Source organism: Triturus cristatus, chromosome 3_2 (assembly GCF_964204655.1).
Source record: "Triturus cristatus chromosome 3_2, aTriCri1.1, whole genome shotgun sequence".
Lineage (NCBI taxonomy): Eukaryota > Metazoa > Chordata > Amphibia > Caudata > Salamandridae > Triturus > Triturus cristatus.
Window position 1 is genome coordinate 907,296,643 of NC_140584.1, and position 12,097 is coordinate 907,308,739.

Here is a 12,097-nt window from a genome sequence, read left to right on the forward strand (position 1 = left end):
GCATAGGTTACAATAGTAGCACCTTCCTCAGGACGGACGAGAATTTAAAACCAAAGTTTTGTTCTTCTTTCTAAAAAAGAGAATGCATATAATTAATACCATTTCCCTATGGAGAGTTGATTCTAGTTCTGGGCTATGCTGTTAGTGTCACTTATACATATTGTCTGCCCTTACTTTAAGTGTAGGGGTTGAAGTCCTTCTGTGGGTGTTCAGGACGACTTTATCACCTCTCAACTTATGTGATTTTAGACCACTTGCATCATAGTGAGTGGAGTCATAGAATTCTACAAAAAGAGCATGGAGTTATTTCACCATACTTTTTGAGCCTATTAGCCTATTTTCATGCTGTTAAGCAAAGCACTTACTTTTAAAAAGTCACGTTGACACATGTTCAATGGTGTCTTAAAGCAGGTACGTCTTTCGATATGCACCGCCTGTATTCAATTGTTTAGCTGTGCCTGTAAGGTACATAGATAATGCTATATACTTCAAATAATGATGTCATGGCACTGGTGTTTATTCTCAACAAATACATCCATATACCTACCAATAGGTTTTTCGCCTAATGTTTAAGTTCAGGCTGTCCTTCCCTGCACCTTTTCAAGTGGTGTCCTGATACCTGTACCGGAATAACATGACGTTCAATTTAAGTGTACAGTTATCCATAGATCATGGCTTTAGACATCTACCTATCTCCTACTCCTTCTAAATTAGAAAGGGGTTCAGTACATACCAGTTAGAGCCTGCAATATCTTGTGGCAGCCTGAATCTTGACAACGCTGTCTTCTTTTCTTTAAGCGTTGTCAGCCACACTGTAGGTTTTCTTGGGGGTGTTTTTACTTTTACTCCCAACCTGTGTATTAAAAGTCATATTGGAGGAGGTTTTATTTAGATCATCGCATAGAAGAATCTTCTTATCGCATTCCCCAGATTTTGCCAAATTTGCTAATTACAAGTATGTCCTCTACTCTCATTGTCACTTATGCTGTTTTAAAGCAGTGCTGAGGTGTACTTTAATATTTCTTTATCAGAGGTAACTAACAGAAACCGTGCCCTGTTCGCTTTGCAGTGCTACAGCGTTAAAAGCGATTGTCACAAGCAGCCCCTCCCTAGAGCACTTGCTTAATGACCCTCCCTAGAGCACTTGCTTAATGCAAGCTGATAGACTATGGTCTTCAGAAAAGGAGTACCACAACTTTCCCCCTTTCCTAGGATTTCATTCTTGGAATCCTGCATAGGAGAAAAGATTCTCTCCCTCACTCTACATACATTCGAGTGCCCAATGCTTACTCAAGTCTTCTATCCATCTAGTTTGCACCAAAGCGGTCCTTACCTTTAAATATCGGCGAGCCTGCTAGTCACAACGTCCTGCTTCCACCGCAACTGGTGAATGCAGTCGTTTGTGCAGGCTTTAAATACCCCTAGGCATACTTAATTGGATGCCTATTACCTGCCAAATTGGTATTTAACATTCAATTAAGGTAGCCGTCTATCGGCGCCATTTTAGTAGTTTTTTGCATCAATAAAGGTAAGGACCGCTTTGGTGCAAACTAGATGGATAGAAGACTTGAGTAAGCATTGGGCACTCGAATGTATGTAGAGTGAGGGAGAGAATCTTTTCTCCTATGCAGGATTCCAAGAATGAAATCCTAGGAAAGGGGGAAAGTTGTGGTACTCCTTTTCTGAAGACCATAGTCTATCAGCTTGCATTAAGCAAGTGCTCTAGGGAGGGTCATTAAGCAAGTGCTCTAGGGAGGGGCTGCTTGTGACAATCGCTTTTACGCTGTAGCACTGCAAAGCGAACAGGGCACGGTTTCTGTTAGTTACCTCTGATAAAGAAATATTAAAGTACACCTCAGCACTGCTTTAAAACAGCATAAGTGATAATGAGAGTAGAGGACATACTTGTAATTAGCAAATTTGGCAAAATCTGGGGAATGCGATAAGAAGATTCTTCTATGCGAGGATCTAAATAAAACCTCCTCCAATATGACTTTTAATACACAGGTTGGGAGTAAAAGTAAAAACACCCCCAAGAAAACCTACAGTGTGGCTGACAACGCTTAAAGAAAAGAAGACAGCGTTGTCAAGATTCAGGCTGCCACAAGATATTGCAGGCTCTAACTGGTATGTACTGAACCCCTTTCTAATTTAGAAGGAGTAGGAGATAGGTAGATGTCTAAAGCCATGATCTATGGATAACTGTACACTTAAATTGAACGTCATGTTATTCCGGTACAGGTATCAGGACACCACTTGAAAAGGTGCAGGGAAGGACAGCCTGAACTTAAACATTAGGCGAAAAACCTATTGGTAGGTATATGGATGTATTTGTTGAGAATAAACACCAGTGCCATGACATCATTATTTGAAGTATATAGCATTATCTATGTACCTTACAGGCACAGCTAAACAATTGAATACAGGCGGTGCATATCGAAAGACGTACCTGCTTTAAGACACCATTGAACATGTGTCAACGTGACTTTTTAAAAGTAAGTGCTTTGCTTAACAGCATGAAAATAGGCTAATAGGCTCAAAAAGTATGGTGAAATAACTCCATGCTCTTTTTGTAGAATTCTATGACTCCACTCACTATGATGCAAGTGGTCTAAAATCACATAAGTTGAGAGGTGATAAAGTCGTCCTGAACACCCACAGAAGGACTTCAACCCCTACACTTAAAGTAAGGGCAGACAATATGTATAAGTGACACTAACAGCATAGCCCAGAACTAGAATCAACTCTCCATAGGGAAATGGTATTAATTATATGCATTCTCTTTTTTAGAAAGAAGAACAAAACTTGGTTTTAAATTATCGTCCGTCCTGAGGAAGGTGCTACTATTGTAACCTATGCACCGAAACGCGTCGACAGTGGGACTTTTTAAAGCATATGAAATGTATTTGTGTAGTATTTAATTTGCAATTTTGAAAGTACATGATTTGAACTGTGTGTGACTCTGAGATAGATACCGTAATACGGAATTGTTAGATAGCATATATAAGACTGTACCAGAGCACCCAATCAGAGTATATATTGAATGCAATTTTAAAATATGATTTTATTGAACATAAGTGTTTTCCTATGAAAAATAAATTTTGAGAGTAACAAAAAGTATATTCTAGTCTGGAGTAATAATATTTGTCCAGTGTCACAGTCAAAAATCAGGTTATTGATCTAAATGTGTAGGCCTCATGGTCACCAACTAAAAGAGTAATACACAGAAAGGAATCTTTTTTGATAAAAGTCTCTGAACGCCAGGGCATACTAACTCAGCTATCGATTCCTTTTGGATCATGAATGGAGGTTACACCCAAAGATGGCGTTAAGTCTCTTCAGAATGCGGAGAGGCTTGGCTGTACCTGCTCGCCACTGCCGAGAAAGCACAATGTCAGTACTTCAGCGTGTTGGAGTTTCCAAAGCAGCTCTCGCTCGGAGAAACCTATAGCCTGGAACCTGGGACTCCTGTACACCTTCCACTGATACCACTCTAACCTCAGGTTCTCAAGAAGATCAGAACCAACCGGGCCCAAGTCCTCTTAATGGCCCCTAACTGGGCGTTGAGAGTGTGGTATCCCAAACTCATCAGCATATGTCCTCCGATCAGGCTGCGTCTTCGGGAGGATCTTCTATTGCAGCAGCAGGGCAGAGTCCTGCTACCGAACCTGCGCACTCTCCACCTTCATGCATGGAGATTGAGCAGCGACAGATGAAAGTTTTCGATCTCCCTTCCGAGGTCTGTGATGTCATTGTGGCAGTCAAGCATCCCTCCACTGAAACTGTATACGCCTGCCAATTGGAAAACTTTGTGACTTGGTGCTCTTCACACCATGTGGACCCTCTTTCTGCACATCTGTTAGAGGTTTTGCTGTTTGTTTTATCTCTAGCCTGGTAAGGCTTTGCCCTGGGCACTGTTAAGAGTTACTTGTTGGCTATTTCAGCATTTGTTCCCTCCTACCTCTTTTGTGATACCCAAATGGGACCTCAGTCTGGTCCTCACATATCTGGTGTTCCCCTTTCGAGCCCTTGACTAGTAATCCGGTTACATTAGCCAGAAGAGTCAGATAGCTTTAAACTCTGTCAGTCCACCCTGTGTACACCACATTTTTCCTGGACTAGCTGGTCCTTCAAACTTGTGCCTCTTTCCTTCGGGAGGTGGTCACACTCTTCCATGTTGACCAGAACATCACGCTGCTTGCCTTTTTTCACCCCATCTCATCCTTCTAAGGAGGAGAAGAGACTTCATCATCTGGACCCAAATAGAGCTCCCTCTTTCTACTTTGATCGCACTTATAACAACGGGATGGACGATTAGCTCATCATCGGGTTTGCAGGTGCAAAGAAGGGCAAGCCTGTGCAGAAACAGTGGCATCTCTCAATGGATTGTAATCTACATTAAGATCTGATACGTGTTGGCAAAGAAGCAACCTTCTGAGGGCTTGTTAGCCTGTTTCACCAGGCCAAGACCGCTACTACAGCATTAGCATACCGGGTACCTGTCCTGGACATCTGTCATGCTGCCATGTGGGCATCATGCCACATGTTTACAAAGCACTACTGCTTGGACAATCGGGTCCATTGAGACGCAAAATGTCATCAGCTAGGTGCTCCAGGACTTTCTGGTTTGAGCTAGTTCGCAGACCCACCTCCTGGGAGGTATTGATTGGGTATCTTTTCCAAGGTGAGGATTCTGAGTTTTGAAGTCTCTATCAAGAGAACAAGTTACTTACCTTCGGTAATGCTTTTTCTGGTAGAGACTCTGTCTAGCCGCAGATTCCTCAATGGCCTGCCCATCCTCCCCATTCTCTGACCTGGGCTCTTCATCCTAAAGATCCCATTAGACACTGGTCAAAACATTGTTTTTTACATGGCTTTGTATTTTGTACACGGAAATAGTCACAGAAGAAACTCATGTCAACACAAACTGGTTGCGCATATATTGACACAGCAATGTCTCTTGCAGCGTGGATGGTGCAGAGCCAATGGCCGCAATGTACCGGCATACATTGGTACTGCTCAAGATTTTCTGTAGCAAGTCTGATGTCTGGGGAACATACTAAGGTGAGGAATCTGCGGTTTGATAGTCTCTACCAGAACAGGTGTCACCGTAGGTTAGTAACTTGTTCTTCTGGATGACCCTGAGGTTGAGGCAGATGACCTTGAGGTTGTTTCTCACTGTTATCAGGCGGTGTACTGTAATGGATGTCATGGCTGCCAAAAGCAGAAAGGGCCACCTCTGGGGTTCTATAGCTCTTCACTCAAGAGAATCCTAATATTGACCCAGGAAAAGGAGAGTTGCTTTCCCGCCTCTAGGGAACAACACAGACTTTACCTCAGCCCCTGCTTAAGTGATTTGACAAATGTAGAAAAAAACTACACGAAAATGTGAGACCTCTTTAAGGGTTAGGAAAGGGATTTATTTGGTCTTTCCAAGGGATTCAACATTATTTTAGCCTGTCATTCTGAAAAGTTGCTTTATAACCAGCTACCTCATTGGATATTACATTCATATGTCTGCCGTTTGGGTCACTCGTTAACTTTGTAAAATGGTCAACATTGAAGGTGGGTGATAAGTGACTAATAGCTGGTCTATAACGCCTACTGGATGTCAGTGTGACTCAAAAGTTCTACTTTCAAGAATGATGCAGAAAAAGCTTTGATTCCATTCGTCAGACAGCCATTAGGGACGTGCTTAATATAGTCACAAAGACAGCCAGGATTTCAACGGTAGGAAGTCCTACCAAACTTATTTTCCTCTGGTACTATATTCCGGCCAGATTCCAGAAATGGAGAGCAGGTACATTAGACTGTTGTTGGAGAGGATGTGTTAGAGGAGGTATGCTCTCAAACGTATTTTTGAACTGCCCCAATTTGGCCAGCTAGCGAGAGGATGTATTTAACATTACTGATAGGCTATGCGACACTGCCTTACCTGGGCACCCATTGGTTCTTTTTGTTGGAGCAGGAGATCCTCCAGACACTGCTGAGCACCAGACAAGCTGTTGCAGCCAAATGACTACGTGGAGAAGTACTGACTAGCTAGACTTACCGCACAAACTGTAGTAACTTCTTTCCATGGAAAAGATATTTATTGAGATATTGATTCAACCCAAAATAGTTTGTAATTGCTAAGTGGTATATTAACAGAATTCCATGAACTTGTGTCCCGCAAGTACCTCATGGTGGCGGCATCATTTCTCTTGAACGAAGTCAGTTGTTGGTACAAGCTAGACGAGTGGACAGCTCTAGAAAGTGATGGAATCGGTGGAGAGCCTTGGTCGTGGATTCAAAAGTGTAGCCGGCCTGGAGTGTCCCAATTTCTTAGGTGCTGCTTGCCTGTGACCAGGCCATAGGGCATGGGGGTGCGAACAGAGCAGACGTTTTCTATTGAAGATGGTTATTAGACGAATTTGGGGGCGCTGGAGACTTGGGATAAATACCACTGTTGCTGTATTTTATGTTTTGTTTTTAAACTCGGTAAAAAATAGTTGAACCTATAAATGTCGAACTCCAATTTGCTTATTTATTTCTCAATTTCTTTTGTCCCGAACGAATGCTGTCCTCTTACAGAAGCCAGTATTGAACCTGGAGGGGACATGGAAGGAAAGACCCACACGCTTGCACGCTGTAATTGCTAGGTTTTATTTGTTGAGCTTACCTCCCGCAAGTAGCTGTGGGACAAATATGGGCTTGCACGACCAGGGAGGGAGGAGGCGCCCTGCCACTGACGGAAGTAAAGAAACATTGCTACTTCATCAGTATGTGCGAGTGCTTCTGTAACCCATGAGAGAGCTACAATATGGATGTCGGATTCCTATATGAGTGGTTGTACTGAGCTTTCCAGAGACTGAGAGCCATTCTTCATGCTTTCATTTGCTCTGATTCGACAGAAGCTTGTAAATAAATGTTACTGAGTATGACACTATGGTAGTGTAGTACCTGCGAATCTTTTTGGGTAAAATGCGCAACAGATGGTTTCCTGAAACTAGGATGGAGGTACGATTGTTTTATATGATGCAGCGTTATGTTGCCACAGCACGTTACAGACCTATTTTACTGGCGTCTCTCAGCAGTGAGGCTTGATTTAATGGCTACCACAACGGTGCCATTGTATAGGAAAAGGGGAACTGTCAAACCTCAGGATCTATATAACCACCACTGCACGAGGATAGACACAGGGCACCCCTCCTAAACTAGGGACCTCCGGCCAACATACCCTGGCAATGACCTCCGCATAAGGATGGAAGTTTGTAACTATGCAATCCAAACAATGAAATGTGCCTCTCCGCTCAATTTTGGAAGTACCTACTGCCACTTTTCACCTGAACACCTGCTTTTTGACTGATGCGATTGAGGACTCTAATTGTAGTGCTACCATCCCCACACACCTCACAGACATAGCGAACTAACCGCAAGATGGAAGACAGCAACTCAACTTCCTGACAGTCGTCCTGCTCCCATCTGATACAATCAGTCACCAGATAATAGGATATATACAACTACACTGCCTGATGTCCACTGACATCCTATAATGTAGATGGGGGAAATAGGGTGTTTCTTGGCCAATCTTTTTACTTGACGTCTCATGATAGCAAAGGACTGTCATTTTTTGTTAAACACAAACTTTATTGGGATTTTGCATTTAATACAGTATGCGAGTTCAATACTTTAAAGCACATCGTATATGACCATACATTATTTTATCGTTTTCATATATCATAAACAATGTCCAGGTCAGCGATCTGCATATTAGCGGTAGAGTGTGGTATTTTGTGCTTTGCAGTGTACAATGTTATCTGTGTTATATCAGCTTGGTGAACTTCGAATACCCGCCCACCTCCCCCCTACTGACGGCACACATCGTTGTGTTGAAGCGCGTGTAAGTCTTGCTGTAACATCTGATCCTACAAAGGATGGCGGCCATGGAGTCTATCTGAACAGATATCGGACTTGCCCTCACTGGTTCTTTACACCTTTTACCTATGCCACAGCCATCCGTCTCTACATTTCCTCGTCCATCACAGCACCAAGTGCTGCATCCCATACATGAGAGCCACCTCCATGCTCATGGTGCACTGCATGGAAACACCCCACATAAGCGCCAAGCGGCTCTTCCAGCCACACCCATGCGGTGCACCATGATCCCTGTGGATAAGCGCTTTAGCACCTCACATAGGGCAAATGAGTCCTATACAAATGCTACAAAACAATAAATAATGCTACAGGTTTTAATACCAAAGTAGTCTTGCAGAGGTGACATTAACATTGACAAAAATAACGTGATCAAACATTACGCTTCTCTGGGCATGTCCTCTATAAATTCACTTTGACGCCAAAACGTATGTTGTAGCTTAGTTTATAGTTTGCAATAACCTAAACCACTAAGGTGAACATAAATAATATTTGAAGGTGTTAATGAGGGCAATTGCTAAAACAAAGAGCATCATTAGACAGTTTACACAGTGCGACCTAAAGCGAGCGAACCTTTTGCACTCCCTGCATCGTTCACCGCTTTAAACTCACCCCCATTAAACTCAAAGCATCACTTTGTTGAACTCGCTCCATCCCACGGAAGTGCCATTAAACTCCCAGAAAAGCGTTCGCATGTAAAACATCATAATCATTTTTAAATACTTTTTTATTTGCATTTTAGTACAGATTACACAACACTTCTGTCTACATATTCTATCCCAGAGCATAGCACTAAATGGGGCTACATAACACACACTCCGGGTTCCTTCCAACGAATTCCGTGCTCCTCCGATATACAGGACACAGCAAAACATAACACGGATTACCATGATTCTGCCTCCATAACACTAACTATCGCAGGCAACACATCATGCTGGTCGCCATTAGACTCCCTGCTGTCACACTGACTGTGGAACTAGTCCAGCGAGCCCTGTGTATACGCGAACGACCCCTTTTGGAGGTTTCAGCTCTCCCTGGCTTTAGCTGGAAAGCTGAGACTTCCGAGTATCTCACTCCAGACTCACTCACGCAGCCATGCATTACCACCTGCTTGTGTGTCTTGCACGCATGTAGTCTGTGATTGGATATTTGCCTGCATGCGTATCTTTAGAACTGTGGTATGTCTTCTGTGCCATCTTCGGCTCCAAACAATGATTTCAGAAAGTGATTAATATTTCAAATCTTCCTTATTTTATTGCCGTATTTATTGCTATTGTTGTGGATGTCACAGCCCTGTACCTATACTACTTGCACGAGGCACAGTAATAATTTACACTGTAAAGTGGCTCGTGACTGTGAAAAGTGGATGTTAAATAGCAGAAGTAGAGTTTAACAGTTGTCTTGAGGGAGGACAGTGGAAATGTATATTACGCTGATATCGTACAAGCAGTTCATGGTGGAGGGTGAAGGACAATATAGTGGTTGCAGGTGAAATTTCTTTAGATCAAAGTTCCAAGCAGCAGCCTAAAGATGCGTGTTTAGGAGAAGCTACGAGTAGTAAGAAGGCATGGTTAGTAGCTGTGAGTCGGGTCCATAGGGTTTGTTTTTAATGACAGCATATTTTTTATAACATTTATTGAGACTTCGATTACATGGTAGCTCTTTGACAATACCCCAGAGTCCAAGTACAAATGAGGGGGAGACCTGGGCTCCTTTAAACACGTGTTCGTCGTGTTAAACTATAGCTGCAGTTTATCAATAGTGTTTGAACAAGTTGTGCTCCATTCGAGAGATGCACAATGTCTCTACCGCTGCTCGCCACGCCTGCCATTAGAAACCGCCAGACATTTCTGGCGTCTCTGCGGTTTGTAGCGCTTTGGTTCTGCTGGAATTCACTAAAAAATGTTTCTTTGGATTCTTGCAGGACGACATGACTGACTCGTTGCGAGACTACACCAATCTTCCAGAGGCTGCCCCATTGCTCACCATCCTGGACATGTCTGCCAGAGCCAAGTATGTGATGGATGTGGAAGAAATTACACCCGAGATTGTGGAGGGCTTTGTGAACGACTTCCTAGCAGACAAGTTAAAGCCGGAGCCCATTTAAAGAAATAAGGATTGATTTTTTTTTTATATTCTGCATAAAAGACATTATTTATAACATGATCATTTTTTTATCAAACAATGGATTTCGATATGTTTTTCACGTTCTAATATCAAGCCTGTTGTGGTGCCTTTTTATAAGCCTGTCAAATCCTGTTCTGGACTACAATTGATTTTAGCAAACCATTGAAAGGAATCGCTTGCGCACATTCCGGCTGGGACTATTACAATATCAAACTCTAAAGGTGTTACCTACAAAGATTGTTCCGAGTACATTGGCTCCATGGGAAAGAGCTTGCACAGACTGCTTTGTACCTACGTGCTTTTGCTTGAAGATGCAGTGATATTGGTCCATAAATGGATGCGACTGTGCCAAATTAAGTTGACCATCTCTTAACGACGTGCCAAACCTTAAAAGCCAAGTGACTTAAAGATGAAACAGTCTCAGTGCACATACTTCGAGATTCGTGTTCAGATTATTTTATTATAGAAAAACTCAGATTCACTAGTGTCTTTTTAGATCCTCTTTGTAAACAATGCAAATTCTCAGATGCAAGGACTCGTGCTCAATGGAGGATCTAAATGGGGGCGCGGTCTGTTTTTTCACACTAACCTCTCGTCTCCATTTGAAATGTTTTTTCTTTTAAATTGCTTCCCTAAGAGAGCATTCGCTTGGCAAAGCACAAGACCACCAGATTCTCTGTATGTGCCTACAGTCTGACATTTAGGCATATATGCTCAGTTAATGAATTCTAAAATAAAGCGCACAAAAGCACTATTTCAACCTTAATGCTTGCGTTTATTTCTTTAACTGATCAATTGCTAAACGTGTGACTAGTCAATCTGAGCGCAGCATTATAATACAAAATAGACACTTGTAAACAGCAGAAGCAATCCAAAAATGTAACCCAATTGCAGGCTTTTCTGCTTATGAATTTTTTCCGTCATAAGGTGCAACTCTTAAAATGCAGGAATAGATCAGCATTTGTAGTCAGTAGGTTTCCTTTATTTTATTCATCGTGACAGAGGCCCTTACAATGCAGATTGAGGAGGAGCCAAGTGTAATGTGTACCAGAGTTTAACTGTTGCTAGGTACCTGAAACCTACTGTGATGGTTCTGCGGTTACATGTTCAAAGATCCTCAGAATGGTGGGGTGAAGCACACATTGTAGAAGTACCACACTGAATATTGCTCATTCTAGCAATGTAGGCGTCAGCCATGGACTTGTAATACAGTGGTGAATCGGTGGTCAGAATCCGAAGAAGAATACACAGGATATACTCCTTTTGAAGAAACTGCACTAGGTCGGCTATAAGTTCACTGAAATTGCCATACAAGCATCTTGGCATTGAGCCGTATTGCCTGAAGCTGCTATATATTAACATCCTGATATACATTAAATCATTACAGTTGGATAGCTTCCAACATCCCACTGACTTTTGTTATTCTAAGTGACATTTGCGAGTTCTTTAGGTATAGGTTCCTGGTTACATGGTCTGATTTTTTTCATTTTTCAGTGGGTTCAACTTGACATTTTGTTCAACCTCTTTTTCTTTCACTTACCATGAGCTCCATGTTTTTTTTTGTATCTCACATTTATAGCTCATCTCATTTTAGTCTGTCAGCTACTGCCTCCTGTCCATGACAACTCTTTACCATACATTCAAAGAGATATTTTCACTATAGCATATCTAACGTAGTAGATTTGACGTGGCCATAAAGTAATTGTCCTCCACTCAAATTAAAGCTCCTAACTTGAAGGCGTTGGCGCTTTATTGTGATTTAAAGCAGTTATCTGCATGGTAATACCCAATCTATCTACTACTAATAGAACATACTCATGTTAGACCCTGTGGCTGCATCCCCATATATATATATTCTGTTTACACCCTTTTCCCGGCAGCTTTTTCATCGTATTACAATTTACGCAAGAGCCATGGAGTCTGTAATTCATGTACCTACTGTGGCAATGGAAGCCAAAGGCGGAATGATGTAAAGCACTTAATTGCCACCTATGGTGGCAGTATTGCGATGACCGCTGCAGCGGGAAGTGTGCAGGCTGGCGTGCAAGGCTCGGCC

General features: G+C 42.4%; 1 protein-coding gene across 1 annotated transcript in view; it reads left to right on the forward strand.

The window, feature by feature from the left end:
• Window positions 1-10,807, forward strand: part of NXN (nucleoredoxin) — a 419,399-nt gene extending 408,592 nt beyond the window's left edge. Inside the window, exon 8 of the mRNA XM_085649351.1 lies at window positions 9,839-10,807. Coding sequence (XP_085505477.1) covers window positions 9,839-10,021 — 183 coding nt within the window. The 3' untranslated portion in view covers window positions 10,022-10,807. The remainder of the gene's footprint in view (window positions 1-9,838) is intronic.
• Window positions 10,808-12,097: the final 1,290 nt, after the last annotated feature.